The sequence below is a fragment of the Pseudopodoces humilis genome, chromosome 3, assembly GCF_049639895.1.
Source record: "Pseudopodoces humilis isolate 2021_Gansu_Grassland_sample_001 chromosome 3, ASM4963989v1, whole genome shotgun sequence".
NCBI lineage: Eukaryota > Metazoa > Chordata > Aves > Passeriformes > Paridae > Pseudopodoces > Pseudopodoces humilis.
Window position 1 is genome coordinate 71,199,682 of NC_142202.1, and position 27,753 is coordinate 71,227,434.

Consider the following 27,753-nt stretch of genomic DNA (forward strand, 5'->3'; position numbering starts at 1 on the left):
GTGGCTGAATGCTGTCAACCTCAAACACATGGTAGATGCTATCGCTCGTGACCATTCCTGTAGCCATGCTATCCCCACTCAATCTTCCTACCCTTTTTCCAGCTCACTTATTCTGCATATCTCAGGAAAGAGAAGGTGTATCCATAAAAATGGCTGGCCAGTCGGAGGAAACAGTGCCAAATCGAGTCCTTCATAATTATTTCATAATATATTTGTGAAAATCAGATCTTATATGAGGCAGTGGGATTCATAAAACCGCTGTTCACTTGGCACACATTCCTGAAGAGATCCTGATCTCTTGTCCAAGGTGCAAAACCAAGAATATCTGTGGCAAAGGCAGGGCTTTCTCAGGCACATGTTGATGTGTACATGTATAAACTGTTACTTGAAAAACAAGTTGGGATTCTGTATGCTCCCCAAAAATATTTAAAAATAATGCTGACCATATGCTCTTGGCTGCTGAAAGCCCCACTTTGTAGCTAGCTCATCAGAATGTATTGAAAGGGTTTTTCTGCCTTGGCAGTCCTCATTTATCATTGCTAGTCACGTTTTGAGATGGGCTGGAATGCCTTTCCTCACTGAATGCTACTCGTCAGCCTCCTGGGGATGAAGGCACGCTCGGTGACTGCTCTGCGTGTCCTGCAAGACGGGTAGTGCCGGCGGGGGCTGGCCGGGACACGGGCAGAGCCGATGCCGGGATGCGGGGACAGAAACGTCCCGCTTTGGAAGCACGAAGTTTCTGGGAGCTGTCACACTGCCACACGAGCAAACTTGGTGGCATTTCTTAAACATCACGCTCGTGACCAAGCAACCGCAGCAGGTGCCGGCTTGAGAAGAGCAGTTTTATGAAGGCTGTTGAGGCTCCTCGACACACCATGTAGGGGCAATACCACTTGTCACAGGTTTAGGGGAGAATTCAGCCCTTCTAATTTTAACCACCCGACAGCTGGGCGGGCTGCCCGGGCGCGGGGCTCTGGCTGCGGGGCTCTGGCTGCGGGGCACGGCCGCACCTCAGCGCCGTGGCTCTCCCCAGCTGTTTGAGGCGCCTCTCTCGAGCGCTGCCGGGCAGCGGCCGGTCCCGGCCCGGGCGGGCTGTCCGTGCCGATGCCGGCAGGGGGTGCGGGGCCGCTCCCGCCCCTCCCGCAGCCCCGGGGCCGGCGGAGGCGCCTGCGCGCTGCGGCCGCTCGGTGCCGGCCCCGCTGGCGCCGCCCGCCGCCCCCGCGGCTCCCCTGCCTATTTTAGTCACAGCCGCGGCTCCGGGGCCGCCGGCGGCCACGCGCGGCAGCCCCGGGCCATCGCCGTCCCGCCGGGGCGGCGGGGAAACTTTTCCGCGGGCGCGGGGCAGGTGAGGGGCGCTCCTCCCGCGGGTGGGGGGCGGCGGCAGGAGCCGGCGGGGCCGGGGTGCCGCTCCACCGGCGGCGGCAGGAGGGCCGGGAGCCAGGCTCCGCTGTGGGGCTGCCCGGCCAGAAGAACGCGCGGTGCCGTCCCTGGTCTCCCGTTCCCTTGGGACGCTCCCCGGGACCGGGGTTTCCGCCTGCGCCCTGCCCTCGGGGCGCAGGGACAGGCTGCAGCTTTCGAAGTGGCTCTTTTGAGGGAAAAGGGACCGGTTGCTCGATTCTTTTCAATGTTTAAAAAATGATTTTGACGATAATTTTGTATAAAGGGTGGGTTTGGCGTCGGCGCGTTGCGGGCTGAAAGGAAGCAGCGGCGCGGGGCTGCGGGCTGGCAGCTGCGGTCCTGCCCTGGCTCGGGAGCGCTGGAAGCGCAGGGGAGAGCCAGCCCCAAGGCGCTCACACCCTCGGCTCCGCTCCACCCGGGGAAAGGTGTTCTCACGGGGAGGATACTCTGTTGGCCGTGAAGAATGAAAATGTTGTTAAATTTTCGCCTGATTAAAGTGACTGAAGAGAGTAACAAATTTCTGTAGTTACTGACGCGTTTAATTGAATGGGGCTTGCCGCAAGGAGCGTATTGAAATACGTGTTTTCTTAAACCACTTTCCTATTCGTTCCTACTGCATTGTAAAAGAGGAAATTGGTAACTTAAACTGTCATTAACTCAGTTATAAACTACTCCAGTAGTTTGTCTTCAGCTCACAAAAGAATTATTGCCTAAAATCTCTATGCAGCTTCTGTGTTGTATGACCATAGAAAAGTAGTTTAAAGTTCTGCAGGTATAATTAATTTATTTTTTTTTAAATTGCATTGACTGCAAAGTTATAGAAACACACATCAAGTAAAGATTTAAGCTCATTTGAATAAAGTTGATCAGTAAAGCTGTGGGATATGAATAATCTCAACAAAGTGGGTAAGGACACAAGTGGGACACTCAGCACTGTCCTGTATCAGCTTGGCTGACTGCTTCTTGTAGTAGAACCAAATGCTTTACAACTTTCTGCTATGTCTGTCTTCTGTGAATGTTGTTTAGGTATCCATAAAATTCACACTTTTTTCAAAGTCATCTTGGTGTCTGAATATTTGTGGACTAAATCTTTTGGGAATGCTTTTCAGAAGTTTGGTCTCCTGTATAAAGCTGTCATTGAGTATAGCAGAATCCTAAAATAAGCTCATCTTGTTTAGAGTCTGAGAATTTGTATTTTTCTGACCTAAGACCACCATGTTTTACTTTAATTTTCTATTAAGTTCATGTACAAAAAGTATTTTAATAGGCTTTTTTTGAAAACGACACTAATTTCAGTTAGGTTCAATATTAAAGAGTCAGTGTATTTTTCTTTTTATATATATCCTCTTTTTTCCCTCCTGTTTGAACAACAAATTGTCTTGAGTTGTCAATCATCTGAATTTTCAATTTCTTGGTTTGGTAAATCTAAATCCTTATGATGGATATACACTGGATATTAAAAAAATGTTCTTTTAATGATTTGTCTTGTGCCCCAAAACACTTTCATTTCAGTAGATGCTATTTTATCCCAACTTTTCAAAATTATTTGACTATGTTGGTTGTTTTTTTTTAAGTCCTGATAGTAATGCATGTCTTTGCATTGAAGACTTAAACATATGACTAAGTAGTCTTGTGCTATATTGATCCTTAGGAGACATAATTAAAGTTTTAGGGGCATAAATCTGTACTTTCAAAATTAATTTTTAGCTTTCTGAGGTCACAGAAAATAAAAAATGATAATTGCTTGGTCTTTTGTGGAACTGCAGACTTTCCCCTCCTTCTTCAGTATTATTTGTCCGCAGTAGATTCTAGGACTAAATAATTCATCTAAAAAAATTACAGTGTTGTTGTTTTTTGACATTTTGGATATCTCTCTTTCAGGTGTTACCTGTAGACAAACACTTTATGTCACAGCTTGTAGCTCTGCCTGTCTGCCTTTTCTCCTGATCCTCAAAGCAGTTTCCTTAGTTGAAATTCAGAGCCCGTGTCTTAGTCTGTCCTTGTGTCATTTTGCAGATAGCATCAATCTATTTCTGTCAGCTATTAAATACCACCGTGATGGAGAAGTTCCTCATTTCTGCTGTTTCCAGTATATTAGGGAAGCTGTAATTATTGTTTGTAAGTAGTAAGTGAAGTTCAAAGGTATTCCTATAAAGACTTTGCGATAGTAAAGCTGATAAAAACTGGGGGTGAGCAGATTTAAGTTCCTGGGTTCTAATTTAGGCAATCTAGTAGGTAAGCCTGACCTTCGAAAGCACTGAACAACCTCTTACAACTGCAGAAGCTTTAAATTGCTTGATCAACACTTGGAGAAACCCCTTCCCATTATTTCAGTTTATGGCTGGTGATTTGTTGTGTCAGTGTCTGGGAAGAGCAAGGGGAGCAGTGTTTTGGCTGGGCTGTGAGGAGAACGAGATTGTCAGGTGCTGTATATTTAATTCATTGGTTCACTGGGTTTCTTGTCTTCTAATGTATGATGCTTTAGAGCTGAGTCGAAATGGGAAGGCAGCCTCTATTCCCACAGTGGAGCAGTACAAAATTTTGCTAATAAAAAATATCAAGCATCTGGAAGGCTGCTTTGACCTGTGATCTGATGCAGCTGAAACTACTTCTTGCAGCCTCTTTTGATGTTGAGTTGAAGGACTTAATGGCTGGTTCTGTATCTGTGTGTGAGTTTGGTTGTCTTTACTTGTTTTTTTGGCATTTTAAGTGGTGCCTTTACTGGCAGGTGACTGGGCAGTGAAAGGCTGAATATAGGTAGAAACTCAGGCGATTGTTTTTTTAAAAAGATCTAGAGATCCTGCTGTTCCAGTGTAAGGAGTTTATATTGTTTGCAAACAACAGGAGCACCAGATGAGCTGTGTGTAAGATGAGCACAGACATAGTTATCCAGTTAGCAATTCCCTCCTGTTTATGAGCACGTTAAAATGCCAGTCCTGCAGCCTCACACGGGCTCAGGCTCTGGCTCACTGTGTGAGTGCCTTTGTCAGGACAGTGAAACTGCTCTAATGGCTCTCAATGAACTCATGTCAAAGAGCTGAAAGAAAGCAGGAGTGTGTTTGGATAGGCCCGATGTTTGCTGACAGTTAAGTGTGGAGTTTATGACAAACCTCCCCATTTCAGTTAATCTTTGTGAATAACTAATGTAGGAATGAAAAGAGGAAAGTGATAGCTTAAGAAATAAGAAAATTGTGTATTTTGGATTAGATTAGATATTTAGGATTAGATAATTTTTTTTCCTTGAAAATCATTTCAATCCAGATGTAGATATACTCCATCTGTGCTAGTGTTTGATCCTGCAGGATGCCTCTGCACATTCTGTAGCGTACCTTAGCTGTGACAGGCTCTGGGCATAGGAGATGAACTCTAAGAGAGGGCTGAGGATTTCTTTCTTCCCACTGCTTTCAGGGTTGAGGATTTCTTTCATCCCACTGCTTTCAGAAGGGGTCTAAAACACTGATTAATTTTGAAAACTGTCCAGTTTGCTTACAGTCTATACACAGGTTAATCATGAGAAAATAATAAAAGGGAGGGATGAAGCAACTCAAATTTATTTCACAGGCCAAGAAACACTAAATTAACAGGGATGCTTCAGAGTATATATATCGAGTCTGCAGGAAATAGAGTGTATTAACTGTGACCCAAAATCATCTACTGAGCAGATGAATTACATGGCAGTTAGTGATGACACACATCAGGGACGTTCACTGTCTCTACAGAATTTAATTGAATGCAAATCCCGCTTCACTGTATGTTATGGAGCTTGTTTGCTCAATGATGAACTGCATATAGCTCATTAATGAGACTCAAGCCCACGTCCATATAATTTCTACTGCTGTGGCAGACCATACATGCTGGAATCAGGGCTCTCCTGTGTTTGATAGCAGACATGTCTAGGAGCAGTCGTGTTCCTTCAGCTGAGACCTGATCTGGGTTGAGGATCCTTTGTAGAGCTTTTAACACTGACTGCAGTTACCTGGAGAGACCAGCTTTTAATATTCTAAAGATAGTGTCTTGAAATCTTCCAGTTTCTCCCTGTAGCTTGTTTTTAATAGTAATTTTTTGTTTCGTGTTGGGATTTGCCCACAGATTTTTTTTTTCCATTTAATCAAGGCAAAAGGTATATGTGCTATATTTATTACTGCAACAACAAAAACATCCTATGTGTATTTAGATTAGAAATAGTCTTTAGCTGTCTCATTTTCTCCAGGAGTTCCACACACAGTCTTGCAAGATTGTTCAAACTGTGTAGACCAAGTGATTTCCCTAAATGCCTGGCTGCAGACTTAGCAGTCTCTGTTTTGGTAGCTATGATTTCAGTGAAAGAGATAGCAAAGCACTACTGAACAATAGACCTAGCTTACCCTTTTAAAGCATTTATATATATATATATATATTTCCATTCATGATAATGGAAAATATATCAGGAGAAGAGAGAAAATAATCCTAAAATGCATATGTATTTCTACTGTGTTTCAGTTTATTGCATAGTGAATTTTTTTCTCCTCTTCTTGCAGGAGTCTCCAAGATGAATACTACAGCAATGAGCCCACTCACCGTTACCCCACTAGGTTTTGTTCCAGACTTCAAAAATTCCACTCTTGATCCTCTCAATGAGACTGCATGTGAAAACTGGAAAGAGATTCATCATCTTGTTTTTCACGTGGCAAACATTTGCTTTGCAGTTGGACTGGTCATTCCAACTACTTTGAATCTTCATATGATTCTTCTGCGAGGCCTGCTCACTGTAGGTAGGAGAATTGTTCTGGAGACAGAAATGTGACAGAAATGGCTGGGTTTGACCATTATGAAGCTGCTCCCTGCAGCTTGTGGTGAAATTACTGCCTTTATTAATGGCTGTTGTGCCCTTATGGCAGTGGTTTTGGTTTAAGACAGGATCTGTTTCGACCTTTTCTAGAAAGATTATATAACCCTTGGCTATTAAAACCTCCTGGAACTGTAATTTGTAATTTCAAACCTATGAAGATGTCTGCTTGAAAACAAGTGGACATCATTTACATAAGATGTAACTGGATGTTTAAAATCCACTTATTTCCAATCAGTTATGTCTGATCATTAAGACCTTTATTTTAGATTTCAAGTAAGTACTGGGACTGTGTACTTGCACAGGTGCACTGGCTTAGTGTGTCTGAGGTAGGTGAGGTTTTCCTTGAGAAGCTTGCTGTGAGCCCATGTGTTCTTTTAGTGTGGGTTCAAACATGTGGCACTTGTGGGTCACCAGCATTATTTTCATTGCTGATTTAGAAGTTCAGCTTTTCAATGGGGAGTGTATTATTCTGTGTTCTGATATCAGTCGTGTTTCTTCTACCACTGTAGGAATCTTGTGACACCAGAGTCTGACTTGAGAGGAAAACCTAAATTTGGCATGCTTGAGACTGAGCAAATGTGGTTTGATTTGTAACATTGCAGTCCCACAGCTACTTCAAAGCCTCTGTACCTTGTGTGGGACAAGATCCTTGTGATCAAAGGAGGAATAATGACTCATTGCAGTGTAAGAAGGATAAATCCAGCCCAACAAGTGCATGCTTAAGTATTTTTAAATGAGTGCTTATTGGCATTATAGTATGGGTCAATTTTATGATAGAACTGTTTGAATTTACAATGGTCTTGCATTTTCTATTTTATAGTTATTATAGGGTAACTTCTTAAAACAGACTGCACTGGTGACCAAGGGTCTGAGCATTGCAAGACCTTTTATCTTGGCTTTAAAAGCAAAAGGAGGTTTGCACTTGCCAAGCCTGCCATTTTGATCTGTAGTATTTTGAGCAGATAGGGAACCAGAGTTTTGCAGGCTGGAGTGGCAGCAGGAAGATGATTTACTCAGTGGGCAGAGCGAGTAGTGAGGCCAAGGGAAATGTTCCCTTTGCTTTGGCCCTGCCCCACCTCTGTGCTGCTCTGCAATATTGCTGCTCTTTGATACATCCAGACATCTTATCCTGCTGTGCCTTGCAGCCAAGCTAATAAGCTGATCCAGACTCGCTATAGTTTGATTTTTCTAATCCATATTTAAGTGCTGCCTCATCAGTTAAGAACCCAGACTGACCAGATAGTACCAAGTTCATTAAGTTGATGTCATCTTCAGGGAGAAAGGGGGTAAGAAGACTCATTTAGCACTGTCTCCTTTTTGTCTTTGCAGCAAACTTAAGGGGAGCTACATCTGTGACCTCTCCAGCCATCTCTGTTGGATGGTAGGCTCACAGTTATCTGGGAGAGACTCACTAATACGTAATCCATCATTTGATAAATACTGTCTTTGTAGGCTGGAAATGGAATCCCTAATCATACATGATGCCTTATCTTTTAAAGCAAGTGTCATTATTCAAAGTAAGACAACTAAATAAAAAGAGTAAGCATTGATAAATTTTGTCTTTGATGTTACACAGGAGACTTCAGGTTCCCAATGTGACCTTGTCACATCAGCAATAATAGTTTCTTTTAATTTTCAAAAGTATCTGCGTATGACTTTAGGAAGTTTTTATTCAACTCTTCCTTGCTAATTAGATGTGAACATTCATATCTAGGCCTTTTTTTTGTCTAATTAATGCAACGCAAATTTTTGTGAGCTGCCTAATTTCCCCCATCTCTTTTCTACTTCGTTTCAGTAAAGAATCCTCATGGACTGCACCTTTCTGCTTGCCCCCATCCTGATGTGAATTATTGTCATTTCAGTATTGCAGTCCCGTGTAATAGGGCTGCAGTCTGTCAACCTGCCCTCAGTGCCTGTTTGCAGCATTGCAGTGATAAGCTATTGTTGCATACCTTCATCCAGAGAGCTTAACTGTATTAAAGTTTGTAGAATATATTGCTTTTCAGTGTAATTATACTCAGTGGACACATTCTTGGTAGTTTTCTATGAGTGTTTATTATTTGGTGAAATTTAACTTCCTCCTCTTTTTTTTTTTTTTTTAACAGGATGTGCATTATTCATCATTTGGGCTACACTCTATCGTTGTGCCTTGGACATAATGATCTGGAATTCTGTGTTTTTGGTTGTCAACCTTTTGCATTTCATATACCTAGTGTATAAAAGAAGACCGGTATGTATAACAGCTAAATCTCAAAAGCAACCTAGTTAAATGCAAGAAAATGAAGTTTTGCCCCTGTTTTGTGAGAAAAATCAATGGGTTAGTACACATTTTGACTAGAATACTTTTGGGTTTGGCCCAAAATCACAGTGGAAGTGTGCAAACAACTTGTACAAAAAAAAACCCAGAGAAAACAAAGCCTAACTGGAAATAAGCTCTTCACCAATTCAACACCACCTGTGCAAGAAAGCAGCTAAGAAATCAGCTGGCAAGGCAGCATAAAACTTGACTTCTGTCTTGCCTAGGAAGTAGCTTATAACTAATTAGACTGTTACTAGAAAATTGTAGATGTGTAGTAAATATTTCTAGTTCAAACTGCTCTTGAAGAATCACCTTACTACTTAAAGGGCAACTTCCTCTTTAGTCAGTATAGTCAGTATTACTAATGCTGTTTTTTCAGCCTGTTCAATCCGTTCTTGTCACCACTGAGATGCAGCACATGATGAAACTGCATTGTATTTCCGCTGGGTAGCCATGGCCATGCTGTCCAGCACACACACAAATAGCAGTTGTGATAACAGAGAGCTAGTGAGGCCTGACTCTACCTACTCTGGAGGTGTCCACAGTTAAATATCCCATGCAGGTACTCTGGTTTCTAATATGGGATCAACTCATCTGCAGTTTTTTCAGTCCAACCAAATTAGCATGTTCTGTTTCCCTTCAAATCACCCCCTTCCACCACTACCAATTAAATTATTACCTTTAATAAATCATTACTTATTTTTTACCTTAAATTATTACCTTTTTAATAAATCTTGAGGCTTCTAATCTTCTGTCAGATGGCACAGGAAATGGTCACCAAAGTCAGAAATTATTGCAAAAGGCAGGAGCGCTCAGCTGATAGAAACCCATTTCCCTGGGAAACCAAGCCTTTAAATTTACCTGTATTTTAAAAGTGAATAAACATAGGTAATGGTCCTTGAGTTTGTACCCATCCAACCCTCTCCAAAAATCTAAACAGAATTGGTGAGTGAAAACTGTAAATTAATACTGAATGAAGAAAGAAAATTTTGTAATTACAGTTGTCTGCTAAAATCTCTGTTGGCATAGATTGGGGTACTTTGTACATTATAGATTTTATCCTTTTGAAGAGGCAGCAATTTTCACTAAATCCTCTAGTAAATTTGTTAGCAGAATTATTTGTAGGAGTTAGGTTAAGTGGTAGAAGTGATTGAAGTACTCTGTAGGTGGATACAAAAAGAAGGAATTGTGTAAGGATATGAAACTTGACTGATAAACTCAGTCACCAAAGTTGGTAAAAAATTCCATCTAAGAGAGGGAGGCCTGGAGCACCTGCCTTTGACTTTGGATTCTCTTTCTGTAGCCCTTGCCCACTGTCAGTGTAACCAGCAGAGAGCCGAGGAGCTTGGCACTCCCATAAACTCTGCACTGCTCACACTCTGGCTGGCAGCTACAGCCTTATAAAAGGCTAAAGGTTAAACTGCATCTGTCTACAACAAGTTGATAAATTGAGTACATGTGTTAAAAAAGGAAGAGGCTCTACCTACAGCAGTGTTCCTCAAACAGGGAACACCGATTCACCCAAAGATTACCATCAACTGTGCTATGTGACCTGTGCAGCTTAAAAGCTTAGCCAAAAATTAGATCTGTTAGGCTAGCCAGGTAGCGCTGTTTCTTTGCACATTAAGGCTTAATTTCAATAGTCTTCTCTCCACTGAGAAAGTACAGTATTTATGAACATTGCACGGAAAATGTTATTTAATTGCTGTAATACATAATATTTTCAGTAATCATTAAAAAAAATACGAATCTTTGTTACAAACCATGATCAATGAGCATCCTTGAAGTGATGCCTGATAGTCTCTTAGATAGATGTCTTTTGAGCTGTCTAACATGTTTTTTATGAACCCCAAGGCTGTTTTAAGTGTTTTTCCTACAGGAGGACAAAGAATAGGGAAAAAATTTAAGACTCTTAGGAGCTAATTTTTGAATGAAATTTTCTTTCTGCAGCTATTGTATTGCCCATCTCAATCAGTTTTGGTAATTCTCACAAAAGATCTTTCCTAGGAAAGAAAGGAATGGCAGAATAATTACAAGTTAGTCATATTGCAAAATGAATAATTGATATGTTCAGTTGTTAAATATTTATTTTATTAAATGAAGCGTGCAAAATCACAGTGAGTTTCTTTTCTTACCAGAAGATTATTTCAGTGGTTTTGATTCCTTGGAGCTTTACAAATTTGGCTTTTTTCAGTCAGAGTGGAAGCTGAGTCTAATCAGTCTGACTCGGAGTTCTGGCAGCATCCCAGAATATTTCAACCCCTGCTGAGCAAAACATTACACCTACCCATATGGCTTGTTTGGAATATGACCCACAAGCATGACTGGAGGAGCAGTCAGCTGTGCTTGGGAAGGGGGAAAGGTCTGTTATAAAGGAGCCCATCTAAAGCACAGCTAGAGCCTGCAATCTGATCAGTCTTTAAGAAAGTGGCTACACCTGCCTTCCCCTCAAAGTATTGCACACTAGAGGAAGATCATGAGATGTGAACCATGTGCTAGTTGAGTGGCTGGATTAACACTCCAGGGCCAAAATATGCCCTCATGTCTGTGTGCCTGGGTTTGGGTTTCAGGAGTCTTGGGAGCTACGTAAGTTCTTTTTTTTTCAGATGAAAACATATTTCTTTAAGTTGCAGTGGTCATGTATAGGAAGAGGTGCAAATTAAATTGGTACAGCTGTTAAAAATGAAAGAGTTCCTAGAGAACATGATTGGTAAAACAGTCATCTAGCTTTGTGGGCATATGGAATGTATTTTTAAATCAAACATCTCGGGACAATCCATAACATAATTCAAGAGAAATTGTATGTTTGTTTTTAATCCTTGTTTTGTCTGTGTAGATGCCCTCTGAGGGATTAAAGATTGTGGCATAAGGAGCATACAGGAAATTCAAAACCTGGATTTCATGAGTGCAGTTGCTTGTGGAATATTTAACTAGTAATTGGTTCAGTGTGAAACCAGTGTAACTTTAGGTCAGGTGATGCACTAGACATAGTAAGTCCACAAGTCCTGATGTCACACAGCCTCAAGAGCTGATGTCACTGCAAGGGCAGTCCTGATAGTCTTGGAATAAGGGGTGATGATAGAGAGAAATGTTTGAGGAGCAGATGACGCAAATGCCACTCCTTTCTTCAGAAAGGAGAACCCAGGGACCTGCAGCCTGGTCAGCCTCATCTTGATGTCTGAAAAGAAGGAATAGATAGTCCTGGAAAACATTTCTATGCGTGTGAAGCACAAGATGGTAATGAAGAGTGGTCAGCAAGGATTTACCAAGGGGAAGTCATGCTTAACCAACCTGATAATAGATGGATAAGAAACGGATTGAATGGTCACCTCCAGAGGGTAATGGCCAAAGGTTCAGAGTCCTGGTGGACATCAGTGACAAGTGATGTCCTTTTTGGGTCTGTATTGGGACTGATGCTATTTACTGTCTTCACTAATGACACAGACAAAGGGATTGAGTATGCCCTCAACAAGTTTACAGATGACACCAAGCTGAGTTGTCTGACACTCCTGAAGGACGGGATTCCATCCAGAGGGACTCGGACAAGCTTGAGAAGTGGGCCAATGGAAATCTCATTAAATATAACATGACCCAAGTGCAGGGTGCTGCACCTGGGCTGGGGCAACCCTCACTATCAACACAGGCTGAGGGATGGACAGATTGAGAGCAGCCCTACAGAGAAGGACTTGGGTGTGGATGAGAGGCTGGACATGACCTGGCAATGTGCACTCACAGCCACAGAAATCCAGTTCTATCCTGAGCTGCATCAAAAGCAGTGTGGCCAACAGGGTGAGGGAAGTGACTGTTCTGATGAGATCCCACCTGGAGTGCTCTGGGGTCTTGAGAACAGAGATAGAAAAGTTGATCTATGAGGAAAGACTGGGAGAATTTGGGTTGTTCAGCCTGGAAAAGAGAAGGCTTTGGGGTGGCCAGATTACAGGCTTCCAGTACTGGAAGGAAAAGTACAAGAATGGAGAGGGACATTTTACAAGGGCATGTAGTGACAGGATAAAGGGGGCATGGTTTCAAACTGAGAGTAGGTTTAGGTTAGATATTAGGAAGAAATTCTTTACTGTGAAGGGGGTGAAGCACTGTAATAGGTTTCCCAGAGAAGCTGCACACTCACAATCCCTAGAAGTGTTCATGGCTGAAGCTCTGACACTACCTGGTCTCATAGAAGATGTCCCTGTCCATGGCAGAGAGGGTGGAATTGGGTGATCTTTAAGGTCCCTTTCAACCCAAGCCATTCTATGATAACCTTCCATGATGAAATGATTGGCCAGATAGCTGAGAATGGTGAATATCCTCAACCTTAATTTCTGTAGGGTTTTTAACACTGTCTTGTATAAAATCCTGATAGAGGATCTGTTGAAGTGTGGCCTGGATGAGGACACCATGGATTGAAATCTGGCTGAATGGCAGGGCTCTGAGTGTGGTAATCAGAGGTAAGAAGTCCAGCTGGAGCTGTGCACTACATATTCGCTAGTGTGTGGTGTGTAACCTTGGGGCCAGTGCTAGTCCAGTGCTGTTTGACATCTTCATTCATGATCTGAGTGGTGGGGCACATGTGAACCCTGATGACACAAAATTGTGAGGAGTGACTGATAGGCCAGGAGGTTGGGAAGCCATCTGGAGGGGCCTCAGCAGGCTGGAGAAATGGACCAACAGGAGCCTCATGGAATTCAACAGGAAGTGTTGTGGAGTACTGCACCAGGGGAGGAATAACCCCATGCATCAGCACATGCCACCTACTGACCAGCTGGAAGGCAGCTTTGTAGAAAAGGACCTGCAGGTCCTGGAGGAAGAGTTGAACAGAAACTTGCCTCTTTGTGTTCTTTTCTGCCATTCTTTCTTGGTTGTTTTTCCTTATTCTCTCTTCTATGTATATTTTTTTAATTTTTTTTATTATCTGATGCTTATTGTTCTAATTTGTCTTCCTCATGGCAAATATGCAGGCTTTATTCAGGCTGCCTTTGCTTTCAGGAAGGCTGTAATATAGTCTTATCCCCTGCTTCCTTCATCCAGGGAAGGCTTCCAGGCTTAGGATTTCAGCCAACATCCTTTCCCTCATTGCTGCTGCCCGAGTTTGGGTGGGCTCTTAGATGTGGGATGTTCAGCTGGCAATGTTTTTTGGTTTTTTTTTTTTCTCCCTCATCACATGTGGTTTCAATATAATTGGTTTGTTTTTCAGGACTTGCTTTTCTACTGCAAGTAAGCCAAGAAGCTCAGGGATGAGAGGGGCTCCCAGGAGAGCCACAGCTAGCCACAGTGATGCGTGCATGCAGTGTGAAAGACAACCTCTTTTTTTTTTTCTTTTCCTATATAAATCTTGCCCAAGTACTATTCACTGTTTCATCAACAGACATCTCAGAAGACTCTTGTGTGAGATGTAATGTGCCACTTGGATGTATCAGCATTCTAAAGCACCAGTGTGCCATCCTGGCTAATTTTAGATAAGGTTTTGGTCATGCTGTCATAGGCAGTGTTTGTGGATAGACATCACACATTTACCACTTCTTTCCTTGCTTAAGTATCATGAAGCCAAAGATGTCCCTCTGGAATGTGTGCAGTCTTACCTGTTTTTAACTAATGCATCTGTGGTTGTTGATGTCTCTTGTTTTTCCAATCTAGATCAAGATAGAGAAGGAGCTTAGCAGCCTCTACAAGAGAATGTTTGAACCTCTCCATGTGCCTCCAGAGCTCTTCCAAAGACTAACTGGACAATTCTGCAACATTCAGACTTTGAAGACAGGTCAAGCCTATGCAGCAGAAGATAAAACATCAGTTGATGATAGGCTAAGCATCCTGCTGAAGGGGAAGTAGGTTCTATAAAAACTTGGGGACAGTCGTATGCTTTGTGTCATGGTTGAATAAATTACAAAATGGTTGAGGTTGCAATTGTTTGTAGTATGTTATGGTCTGTAGTCAAATAGTCTATTCTTAAAGACTGTTTTGTGACACCATTTTCAGGTGACAGTGATATCTCTTACTGGGAGCAGATTGTGTATCCTCTTACATGTGCAGCTGCATGGATTTTAGTGGGAATTCTGTTTGTGTAATACCAAAGGCAGTGTCTTGCAAAATAAGCAAGATATTTGTTTGAGTCTTAGATACCCTAGTTGTCTCCTCAGTCCATTCTCAGGTTTAAAGGTTAAAAAATATGGTTCATGAGGGAAGAAGTGTCTCTCCAGTCAGCTTTAAAACAGCAGGCCTTTGGAACTGATTCATTGCACTTGTACCTACAAGTAGAGAGGGGCAGATGCACTGCCCAGAGGCAGACAGAATCCAGGTGAGAAAGGGTAAAATATATGCCCACAGCCAAGCTGTAATCTTAAAACTCATGCTGAACTCTGGTCAATATTTTAACCAGTTTCTGTTGACAGCAACAGAGATGTCAGGCTTCACTGTTTTTCTTACTCATTACCACAAAGCTACTTATCTAAGGGAATGCTGATTCTGGTCTGGCTGTGTAACACGACCTTTCTCCTACTGAATAACAGTGTTTGGTGGATACATGCCATGTTCATCAATTCTCTATTTGTCTCTATTTGTCTGGCAGCCTGTTCTGCTTGGAATCAGTTAGGCAGAAAACAGGGTGGCTCTGGGAGTTATGCTCCAGAAGATGCACATATTTATTCCTGTTATCTTCTGCTTTACCACTGACAATTCTTCTGCTTTACCATTGACAATAGTCCTACCTAAATTTTGATTGAATTAATCAGCCTCCACGATTTTAAAATGTTGTTTCATACATTTTTATTTCCAGAATGAAGGTGTCTTATCGAGGCCATTTTCTGCATAATATTTACCCCTGTGCCTTTATAGATTCTCCTGAATTTCGATCGACACAGATGAACCGGGGTGAGAAATTCCAGGTACACTTTGTTTTAAATGCCATTGGATATGAGCTGGTGAGACCATTATAAAAATAGAGTACAAATTTGATCAACGGTGAACTATTTGACTCGCATAATTTTGTTATCCTTCTAGTATCAGTGTTTGAAGATGGACCATATCAAGAGTAACTTTTAAATGCTGAAAAACAGTATTAGAATGGTGTGTATTGGGCAGTCTGGCTGTTGCTATTCTGTTCTCTTTCACTGTTTCCAAGTTTCTTTTGTGTTAAGACTTCGTTCAGGACAAATAATTTAAGAGGCAGTTTTGATGGAAAAAGATGATTTGAACAGGTCTCATCACTGGTTCAAAAAGAGAAAAGGGAAAAAGAACTACTGTAATAATGCAAGTCTAGAAGTTCAGGCACCAGTAATTAGAAATTGGTATTTATGAAAGTGTATTAATACTTCTGTCATTTTGCAATTTTGTTAAAGCAAGATGAGCTGAAAATTATCTCGGTATTTTGAATAAAAATATTCATATAGGGAACAATAAGGGTATATTTCTCTAGCAGTGTAATTATGCTGGTATGCTAAATATATTTTATTATTGTTATGGAGTGGGTGGTATACTTTTAGAGAAGGGTGTTTTTCCGCATAGAAATGGCTATTTTGCTACTCTTACTTGATGTTCTTTAGCTAGGTATGTGTAATAATGACTGGACTGTGACTGATACATCCACACTGATACTGTGGCAGAAGGGGAGGGAGGCAGAGCAGTGCAGACTCTAAAATCAGTGATTGATGTCATATGTTCCAGTCAAACATTGGGCTTAGAGCCAGGGGGAGAGACTTGTCCAGATGCATTCACTTTGCAGCAGTGAGGCCTCCCACAGCCTGGCTGCCCTCTTGGCACAGCCCCTTTCCACTGGAAGCAACTGGATAGGAATCAGTCCCTCTCAAAGGAAAAGGGTCATGCCTCAGCTTCTGCCTGCCTTAGAAGTTATTTAATCTGGAGCTGTGTACATCCTTTATTCGTGTGTTCTGCTTGTTACTGCCATGTGAATGCCGGCAGCCTCCCTGTTTCAACAGTGCAGGGATTCAGTCTTAAGGACCCCATCTGCTGGCAATGCTGGCGAATTCTTCCTCAGCCTCTCTGGGCTTATGTTACAGTCTGTGGAGTTAAAAATCCATGGATATATGACATTTTTCCATAGTTTCTACGACTTAATGGATTTTTAATTTTTTATTTTTTTTTTCCAGGATGTAATGTTATCTTGTAAAAGCAGAGAGCACCTGATTTTGATTTATTCATAGATGCCTGACTCCCCCTTGAAAAACCTGCCCCTGGGTGACCAGTGTGGGTTTTGGTGTGGCATTGCCCTCTGCTGGAACAGGGGACATGAACCTGGCAAGTCCATCCTCTCCCATGAGAGGGGGCAAGTCCCCTGCAACTACCCGAAACTGGATTATCAATAACTGAGCAAACAATCTTGGCTCAACTCAACACAAGGTTGTACTTGTGGGATCAGCAGGGCTGACAGTTAAGAGGAAGATGGAAATTTTTTTTTTTTTTTTTTATATCACTAAAAACTCTTTGATGTAGACCTTTGGGTGATACCAATTTTTCCTATTTGGTGACAGTGATGTAAAATAAAACCAAGCTATATATAGGCCTACTGCAAGTACTTGCCATCACCTTAGGACTGACTTCGCATATAAATTTCTTCTTACATGAGTTCTTGGGAACTCATGAGGGACTTTCCCCTGTTTATTGTCCCCCGGTTTTTCTGTAAAACAAACTGGCTACACATATCAGTTAAAAATATAATGATAATAAATAGCTGAGAACTTTTACATTTGTAAACATCACATTCATAACAAAGGGATATCAAAAAGCTTTATGGCTTTAAGAGTTATTTTAACTGGAGTCACAAATAAAATGATATCACTTCTTTTAAAGCTTATTTAAGTGTGCTCATCTTAAAACATTTTTAAATGTGCTAATTCTGAGCATGTATTTTTTTTCAGGTCACCATTATTGCAGATGATAATTGCAAGTTCCTGTGCTGGTCCAGGGAAAGGCTGACTTACTTTCTGGAGTCTGAGCCATTTCTTTATGAGATCTTTAAGTACCTTATTGGCAAAGATATTACAAATAAACTTTATTCATTGAATGACCCAACCTTAAATGACAAGGTAAAAAACTTTAAGTTTTGTTTGGGAGTTTTCCTCCAACATACAAATAAATGTGTTTTTACTTTAATTTTAAATGCTCTTAAAGTACCATATTTTAACCTGCTGGCCATCAGCTGCTGAATGCACATTTGTGGCCTTTTAGTGTCAAGGTGTGAGTCAGTGCAAGATTTCTGTCACCAGCAATATTTATTAAAGTTAGCACAGTAATGCACCAGAAAGATGAGTAACTAAGATTCAGAACTAATCAGCTTGTGGAAATATTTCTAGCTAACTGTTAGACATGCTGGCCAGTGGTTAAAAAGATGTTTCTCACTGGATATCCTTTCTCACTAACAAATGAATGCCTTTATAAAAAGAAGCTTCACAGTTTTTTTCTTAAAAAAAATTCTTACAGGGGGCAAACAGTTATGTAATACTGATTGCTGGGAAGAATAGTATCAATATGTCTTTGAGGGTTGCAAATGCAAGAAAAAAGCAAACACTATGTTGATATGAGGCAGTTAGTGTAATGAATCCACTGAATGCATATGAAATACATATAAAACATAAATAAATATAATTACATATTAAACATTAAGTGGTCTGAATACAACTCATTTATTGCCTGTAGATGGAGTTTTAGTTGTCCTGGTAAGTGGTCTGGGTGTACTCATGGGTATATGAACTACCTTGGTTTAGTTTTATTTTCTCTTTATTTATTCCTTATCACAATTTCAAAGAATTAAAAAATCCAACAGATTTTGCCCCTCCTTTGACTTAACATCTGCACACTTTAACTTCAGTTTGTACCAAGTCTTTGTTTTAGTTGCAGTAGTCACATAAATTTAAGATTATTGTAGCTGGTTTTTATAGTATGTTTTGAAACTGTATGTTGTAAAAATTGAGTGAGCATTTGGGAAATTTGTAGTATCTTTTTATTATTCCTAAAATAAAAATCCTGTTACATGAGCTCTTCCTGCATAACTTGGCATGAGACCTGTCAAATAAATTCTTGATTTTCCCATTGCCAGTACTCTATGTGCATATCACCTCTCACAAGCTTCACTTTCAAATATAAATATTATTGGTGTCTTTGATGACTTTTAATGGGTGTCAATGTCATCAGAAAATGTTGTGGTTGACTTCTGTACATAGAGGACTACAAAAATTAATTGAGTACTGATTATTCATATTCAAGATGGTAGTAAGAAGATAAAACTAACAATTTTTTGTTGGAAAGCAGAAAAGTAATAATTTATTTTGTAAGAAAACTTGTGATTTTCTCCTACCTAAGTGGGCTTTCACTAGTGTTGGGAAAATAGTCATTCCTTTCTGCATGAAATAGGGTACTAGTTCCTGCCTTTTAAAATTCAGTGAAGTGGAGTTATCCATTATAGTCCTGTCATGGATTGCTACCTTTCACATATACCTAAAATAGCATTTTGACTTGCAGTAATGCCTAACAAGGTGCAATGTTTGCCTTCATATAAATGTTATAGTATAAAGGCTTCTCTGGAAGGCTACTCAAAGCAAAGTGAAAGTTCCTCAGACCATTTGACAGGGGGAAGATAATGTTCACCTGATGCATTTACTCTGCAGTAAAACCAAAACCCAATGGGCAGGAATGACATTCACCACCTTTCTAACAGGATGGAATGAAAAGCCAGGAAAATGAACATGTTTCTGTTAAGGTATAAATTGCCTCTATATATAGCATGTTGTTTTGTTTAGCAAGGAGGACCAGCTTCATCATAAAGACTACATTTAATTGCAGAGCATCATGTTTAAATAATGAATTACCGCATAATAAACCCCAAGCTTTCTGTAAGAAAATACATGAAAATTTCAGTACAAAAGCGATTTGAAATTGAATAATTAATATGCAGTTTCATACTTGTCAATGTTCCAATTCCAGTATATTACTGGCATTTTCTATTGTCATTTAAATTGATTTACACCGCATAGAATCTTCTTCTATAACAATTTTCTTGTGTAATCATGGCTGAGACCAGAGCGTCTATTACAAGGGAAGTAGTAATTTTCCATTTTTATTTTAATTTGCTTGATACCTTTTTTTAAAGTAATTTTTTTTTTCTTTTTTAGGCTTCAAAGAAGATTGATCGACAGCCCAGCCTTTGCTCTCAGCTCTCCGTGATGCAGATGAGGAACAGCATGGCCAGTACCAGTGACAGCGAGGATGGCTTGCAGATGTTTCTTCGTGGGACTTCCTCTGCATCCTCTCTTCGTGAGTGCTCAGAGTGGTTTGTGCCAGTTTTGAACACGGCTCTGGCTGACCATTAGAGACTACTGCAGAACTCCTGTTGCCCTCTGTGGGAGCAGATTATAGCTTTTTGGGTGCTGCTGTGTCAGCTAAATTAAGGGACCTAACTATAGGGCAATCATTAGATGCATGAGGCTTTGTGTTCTAAATGAAGATACTTCATGCACATACTGGAAAAAAAAAAAACCAGCACTTGTAGAAGTAATCTTTGGCATGATGTTTATGTTTAGATATAATGTGGAACATTTATAGTAATGGGGCAAAACTGAAGGTACAGTAGTATATCCTTTGGTCTGTCACTGGTGCTTGTAGAAATTAAAAACCCAAACAAAACATTTTCCCTCAGCAACTTGTTCTATTTTTCCTCCTGAGATAGTTTGTATTGGCAGGGTCTGGAGGAATGTGGTATACAACCAATATTTTGATGTCACCTGGAAAATCTCCAAGTATCCTGTCAGGCTCTCTGCTGTGCTTTGTATGACAGGAGTAGTAGAGAACGGATGAAGTGAGAGAATAAACCATGTCTGACCTTTTTGCTTCTATTCTTTTAATTTATTCCTTTATGAAAACATTCTAAACTATTCTTTCTAGGCTTTTGCTGTTGTTTGTTTTTAGTTCATCTGAATCTAAACATCAACATTAGCCTGAATTCTGAAAGCAGTGTTTGAATAAAAAAGCCCCAGAGGATGCTCTGTTTTTGCATTTGGCATAAGCTGTTAGTTTAACAGCATTTAAAAGGATCATATAGGATTATTTATTTCAGTTTTGGAAATACTATTTTTAGTAATTAGGATTCAAATATATGAGGAAAAAACACTGCCAATTATTTGTTATGGTTAAAGTCTCTGCTAAGAAGAGGAAATGTTTTCAAATATTTGCTTCTTTCTGTTTAATTATCTGTTTTCCATTGTGTTCCTCACAGTTTTCATCCAGTAACACCTTCAGACCTGGAGAGCTTATCTGGTTTTACTCCTTAAAATTGCTAGTCTGCATGCCCAGATATATGGAAGCAAAAGCCCTGCTGGTGCTTCATCCTACTAGAACATCAAGGGTGACACCTGGGATATTGTTTGATGAAAATTCCAGTATTGTTTTCTTCTTCTCCTCCATTCCCTGCAAGGACATTCAGAGTCACAGTACCATTGAGGTAGTAAGAGACCTCTAGACACCATCAGGTCCGGCCTCATGTCCAAAGCAAGATCAGCTAGAGCAGGGCCATGTCCAGTCAAGCTCTGAACATTTCCAAGCTGGAAGATTTTCCAGCCTCCCTGGGCAACCTGCTCCAGGGACTTACCACCCTCACAGTGAAAAAAATTTCCCTTATTGCAACTCATGCTTGTTTTCCTTCTTTCTTTAGCACATGCCTCCGAGAAGAGTCTGGCTCTCTCTTCTGTGTTGCCTTCCATTAGGTAGCCAAAGACAAGAGTCAGATGCCCTGGGGGCCTTCTGTTCCTAGGGCTGAACACACCCAGCTCCTGCAGCCTCTCCATCACCGCTCCAGCATCCTCTGGCCATCTGGGCTGCACTCCACTGCTCTCACTCCATGTCTTTAAAACTGGACACAGCACTCCAGATCCTGTCTCACAATTGCCAGAGAGAGGGGATTAATCTCTTTCATTGACCTGCTGGCTATGCTCTTGCTTATGTGGCTCAATACATGCTGCTAATGTGGCCCAATATATGGATGGCACACTTCACTGCGGGAGCACTCTGCTGACTCACGTTCTATTTTGTGTCCACCAGGACACCCAGGTTTGTTTTTGCAAAGCTGCTTTCCAACCAGCTGGGGCCTAGGCTGTAATGCTGTGTAGGTGTGTCATGTCCCAGGTTCAGCGATTTGCCTTTCATGAGCTTGTAGTTTTTTGTCAGTTCTTCTCTCTTTTTCCAATGGCCTGTCCAGACTCGCTGCCCTACTCTTTGGCCTGTCAGCAGTTTCCCTCACTACCTGGCTCTTGTCTGTGAACTTGGAAGGAGGGCATTCCATCCTATCAACCAGGTCATTCATATCTTGAATATTATAGGCCTTGGCATTGGCCCTCAAGAACACTGCTGGTAACTAACTACTGACAACTGGATTTTGTACTGCTGTTCACCACCCTGTGAACTTGGCAGTACAGCAGATTTTCCACTGAAGCTGTAGTCTGTCTGTTCAGTCTGTTTCTTACCCATTTGTCTGGAAGGACTCAGTGGCAGACTGTGGAGGGCTGTGCTGCCACCCATGTAAGCAACATCCACTGTACTCCATTCATACACAGAGCCCATAATCTCACCACCAAAGGTGGTCAGAGTGGTTGGATGCAATCAGCATCTATAATGGCTTTCCCAGTCACCTTCCCATCCCTTATGTGCTTGGACATGGCTTTCAGGAAGACAAGCTCCATAATCTTCCTGGGATATGAATTTAGACTGCTAGACTTGTAGCTCCCTGGGTGTTCCAGCCTCCCCTTCATTAAAATGAGTGTGATGTTGGCATTTTCATTTGTCTCCCCTGACTGCAATCATCTTTCCAAGATGATAGAGGGGGCCTTGCAATTGTATCAGCCAGTGCTTGGCACCGTTGGATGCAGCCCATGGGATTCCACAGTTCCATGGGGTTCTTGTGTTCACCCTGTCAACTTAAGTTGTTCCTAGCTTAGTCCAGGGTTCCTGTCAGTCAAGCATCACTCTGTCTCTACCACTGGATGTAGAGCCCTAGCAGGCCTCAGACAAACCTCTAAAGTAAAAAAAAAACAAAACAAAAAGGTTATTCAATATCTCAGACTTTTTCATGTTCCTGTGTCCTGTGCATCATTGAACTCTGGCCTCGCAGTTACCCTGGTCTTTCTTTTGTTGCTGGTTTATTTCTAGATGCCTTTCTTGCTGCTCTTCGCTAGATCCAGGTCTTGCTAAGGTTTGGCTTCCCTCATTTCATCGCTGCATGCTTGGGCCATTGTTCTGTATTCCCTCCAAGGAGCACACCCCCACTTACACTTTGTGTGTGCCTGCTTGAGATCTGTCAGAACTTTCTTGTTCATCTATGCCAGACTTCTACCGTACTTGCTCAGCTTTCTGTGCACTGGAATGGATTGTCCTTGTGTTTTGAAGAAGATATTCTCGAAGATCAACCATCTTGGGTCCCTTTGCAGGCTATGTCCCATTAGTTCCTGCCAAGTAAAACCCTGAGCAAGCCGCAGCCCCCTTTCCTGTAAGGCTGTAATTCTACTATTTGTCTTGCACATGACTCAGTATCTTAAACTCCACCCATTCCTGGACACTGCAGCCAAGATTACCAGCAGCTTTCAGCTCCCTGATGAGTTCTTCCTTGTTCATCAGTGACAGGTCCAGCAGAGCGCCTTCCCTAGTTGACTCGTCCATCACTTGCGCGAAGAAATTGCCTGCTGCGTTCCAGAAATCTCCTGGACTGCTTGCTCCCAGCCCTGTTGCCTTTCCACCAGACACAGGGGTGGTTAAAATTCCCCACAACAACCAAGGCCTGTGATCCACTTGCTGAAGAACTGCTGCCTTCTACTTGCTCTTGTTGATCAGGCAGCCTGTAGCAGATTCCTGCCACAAAGTCTCCTGTGTTGGTCTGTTCTCTGATCTTTACCTTTGAACCCTCGAGTGGCTTTTCACCTGTTCTACACACAGCAGAGTTCCATGAAATTGAAGCCACTCTTTTGCATAGAGAGCCTTTGGGTGAATTTGCACACTCAGAAAAAAATTTTAAAAATTGTAAAACTATGTTTGTGCGATTAGTTAGAATTCAAATGTCTCTTTCAGGCTTAGCAGCAAAACTCTTACACCAGTATTTCAGCTTTGGGCGAAAGTAATTGAAATGCATGACAAAGTTCAGCTGTAATTATATAAATCCCCATTTGTGCTTAGCACATACTTGATAAATACACTTTTCTCTGTTGTACTTTTCCTTGGTTGTGTACCTTTTTTTTGGTATACAGGGTGTGCTTTCCCCAAGACAGAAGGGTTTATGTGGTTTATGTGTCTTTTATGTTCTGAAATTCCTCAGCCCAGCTGAGGCATCAGCCTCCCAAGTCCAATACTTTCCCTTACTTCTGGGGAGGCAGAGGGATTGCCCCTACACCAGTGCAACACACAACATGGGAAGTATTGTTATTTATTTCTTTGTGTTTTGATTTTGAAATTTCTGACTTCTGAAAAAGGTTTGTTCATTTCCTTGAACTGTAATGCTTCAATCTTTGTTTTTGCCAAGATAGCTTGTTAATTATTCCTGGGTACTGTCATTGCCAATGATGGGGCTGCTGCCACTTAAAGATTTGTATTTAGTGTGAATTGTGGCCATGCATGCACTTTTTTTGAGATCACAGGGAAAACAGAAAAAAATAATCTGCCATTTATGTTGCCACTGCTGTATTTCCAAAAACCTTCTGCTGGGTGCTCTCAGTGCAACAGTCAGGGTATTTTTTTGTCTGTTTTTTCAAAATTTAGTATAAGGTATGTTCTGAGGTTTACAGTTCCAGTGCTGATACCTGGATCTTCCTTCTACAGACACACATTTGTTTATTTAGAATAAACAAACACAATCAAAAATCCCCAAAAGATTTTGTGAGAAACATGGAAATGACAGTTTTATTTTTTTTTTATTAGAATAAAAAAATGAATGAAGGGAACTTAATTCAATGTGTGGGAACTCTACAGGAATACTGTTTTGTCACTGCTAGGTGATTGTTGTGTGGACAAAAGCCTCCTAGTCCAAATATAATTTTTGACTCCCATTAATGCAAATTAGTTTTCTTGTACTGATTTCCATGTTCTTGAAAAAAATGAGCATTTATACTTTTTATAATCCCATCTTCTAAAATTACACTTGTATCAGTGCTATAAATTATACGCTTTGACTCATTTTCTCAAGAAATTAATATTAATCCTTTTTCAAAGTGTTCAGTAATAAAAGGGTTAAAATTACTAACTAGTAGCTCCCAAACTACAGTTGCTAACAAAGGTATGTTTTGAATTTAATTAATTAAGAAACCAAACTAACTGTTTGCTTTTGTATTAAGGAAATAACCAACAAGAGTTCTATAATGCTTACGGAGTGAGTCGTTTGCAGCATGATGTTTTCTGTTGATAACATCACATTAACTCAGCAGGCATCCTCAAAAAGGTATTAAAGTGGGGTTTGTTTATCATGTGACACTTGTGCTTGACATCCATGGTCCATCTGTATGTAATTCATTAGTAAGTGAAATAGAGGTATCTCTTTTTCCAAAATTTGAGTTAAGCAAAAATAGTTCAACCTGATCACAAGCCTAGTTTCACCTGAATTTCAGTCCTTCAAATAATATTTTGTTATTGGTTTCTATTCTGTAATTTTATTGCTTGACAGCCATTCACATATTTATTAGAGATACAATCTCCTTTTCTGTGGTACTTATGTTTTAGGTATCTCAGATTTGCTGGTCTATGCATCTGTATTTGTTAACTTCTAAGCTGAGCAGGAATGTAAAAAGGTTTTGGTTGGGTAATGTTTTTAGTAGTATTATCAAATTATATGCTCCCCACTTGTGGTTAAAAGCAGGACTGGATTTCATAGGAATGTTAGTATGTATTTTGGTTTAGGCCCTCAAGAAAGGGCAACAAAATGTAGGGAAAGGAAAGTCTGACTCAGTCACTTGAACATCTGTCTGACACTGGATAATGGCATCAGTAAAAAAATTTTGTATTTGGAGCAAATAAGAGCATGTCTTTGGAACAAACAGGCTGAGCGAATTAGACCTTATATTGGATCCTGTTGTACAAACTTCTGGTTGCTCACTTCTGTTTTCTGGAGAGAATTAAGTAGTTTTAAACAGAAGAAAACCATTTTAAAAATAACAAACTACACTAAAACAAAGATCTACAAAAAAAAAAAAAAGAAGCTGGAACCATAGCTCAACATTTTCAGGCACCCTTTTACCTTTGTGTGTCTCCCAGAAAAGCAAATTTAATATCCAAATATACCCACAGACTTTGGGTGGGGTACATTAGCCAGTTAATTGATCTAGTTATCCTTCTCTTAGGCCATAAACCACATCTATGTGGACATAAATATTTAACAATTTTGGTATCTAAAAGTGTATTATGGCAGTTTAAGTAGTTTTTGAATCTCAAAAGAAAATGCTAATACATTTTTAACATAAAACATTCTGAAATGCCAATTCCTAACAGTGTCTTTGTGAATGTGGCTTAAAAATGCAGTATTATCGTAACTTGCTGGTGTTGCCTGTGTCTGTATACTGTTCTTTGTGTGTAACACATACAGTGCAAATGAGTCTTTCCTCATAATTTGGCTTCCTTAGCACAGCACTTTATATCTGATGAACTTTTTTAAAAATAAGAGTATTATGGCTATCAGTATTTTCTTCAAGAATATTTAAATTTTTAGCTTGTATGCAAACAGTCGGTTAGTATGACCTTTATTTCTTGCTGTTTTCTTTTCAAATTCAAAGATTTCCATAATATTTTTGTCATCATATACTAGATGTTTGCAACCTCATACTGTTGCAGTGGTCTAACTCTAGAAGAGGGTACTGAGAGAAATACATGTCCACGTGTAGATTTGATTTCTGAGTGAACAATGGAAAGTAGAATTGTTCAGCTGATGTAAAAGGAGTTTTCTGGTTTGACCCTCATACTGAAAATTTAACTGCAATAGAGGTAGTTTGCAGGGGTAACTTGTACAAAAACTCCATTTAATGTCTTGACAGTGATAGCAGTGGTGTGCTCTGCTCTGGCAGACAAGTTGCTGCCTTTCTAAAAGGTAGTTTTATTGCAGTGAAATCACTGTCAGTCAAAAGTTATGTGGCCTTTGCCTGTAAAAATTGTTTTCTCTGTGGTTGTTTATGGGGGTATAAATCTTGTAGAAGTTTCACATTATCGTGCTGCATAAAACTCAGGAAGATGTGTCAGAGGAGGTTTAGGTTGGCTATTAGGATAGCCAATTTAGGTTGGCTATTAGGATAAGGCTCTTCACCCAGGGGTTGGTTGGGTAGGCTCCCCAGGGAAGTGGTCACAGTGCCAAGCTTGGCAGAGTTCAAGAGTGTTGTGTCTCAGTGTCTGGACAGTGCTCTCAGGCACATGGTGTGGCTCTTGGGGTGTCCTGTGCAGGGCCAGGAGCTGGGCTTGATCCTGATGACTCCCTTCCAACTCAGCATGTCTTATGACTTAAATATGATGTTAAAGGCAGCTGTGGCTTTGATGCTGTGCCCATCCAAGGTTTGCCCAGTGCACTGAGGAACCTTTCCCGCAGCCAGGTAGCTGTGCAGATGTCCACACCTTTTGTACTTGGGGCAGCCACTCGTGTTGCTGTAATTGGAGACGAGTCAGAGGGTGAGTGCAATGGTGAGAAAATGATCTCCAGGGAGCAAGCAGTGGGCACCCTGAGCTGTCAGGGTTTGCACTGAACTTGGGGAGAGTGCTGTGTCTGTGGTTAGCAACAGACACTGCTGGTTCAAAGCAGCGTGACTGTTCCATGTCTAGAATTTCCTGGTGCCTCTGGCCAGATAACAAAGAAAACTTGACTTAGAAATCCTCTCATGAAGCAACTAAGGCAGGATCATCAGCCTGTGTCCACGTTGTCACAAATAGGTCTATGTAGCAGGTGTACATTGTTAAATTAACTGGTAATTTCTCTGTACCTGTGACAGGCCCAGGCCGAACATCTCCTTACCTGAGAACTTCAGCCAAGATGAAGCCGATAGAAGAAAGTGTTGAAGATGATGTCTTTGAAGCACCGTCTGCTGACAAGCTTGAACTCCAGCGTCTGCCTTAAACAGCTGTGTCCTCAGAGCTTGCAAAAGGAAGGAGCTGAATTTGGGAGGAATCGGAAAGCTAAGCCCACCTCTCCATGTTTGAATTTACTGCAGCATATGCCAGTGGCTTCTAGATGGAAATGTCATGTTTTATTTTACTTCTAAATAAAATAAATAAAATCTTGTGTGGA

At 40.9% G+C, this 27,753-nt stretch overlaps 1 protein-coding gene across 1 annotated transcript; it reads left to right on the forward strand.

The window, feature by feature from the left end:
- Positions 1–1,217: 1,217 nt before the first annotated feature.
- Positions 1,218–27,753, forward strand: POPDC1 (popeye domain cAMP effector 1). Its single transcript, XM_005518237.3, has 8 exons — positions 1,218–1,345; positions 5,916–6,149; positions 8,332–8,456; positions 14,157–14,344; positions 15,292–15,400; positions 17,390–17,557; positions 19,640–19,781; positions 27,458–27,753. Exons 2-8 carry the CDS (start codon positions 5,927–5,929, stop codon positions 27,580–27,582), a joined length of 1,080 nt encoding a protein of 359 aa, XP_005518294.1. The 5' UTR covers positions 1,218–1,345; positions 5,916–5,926; the 3' UTR covers positions 27,583–27,753.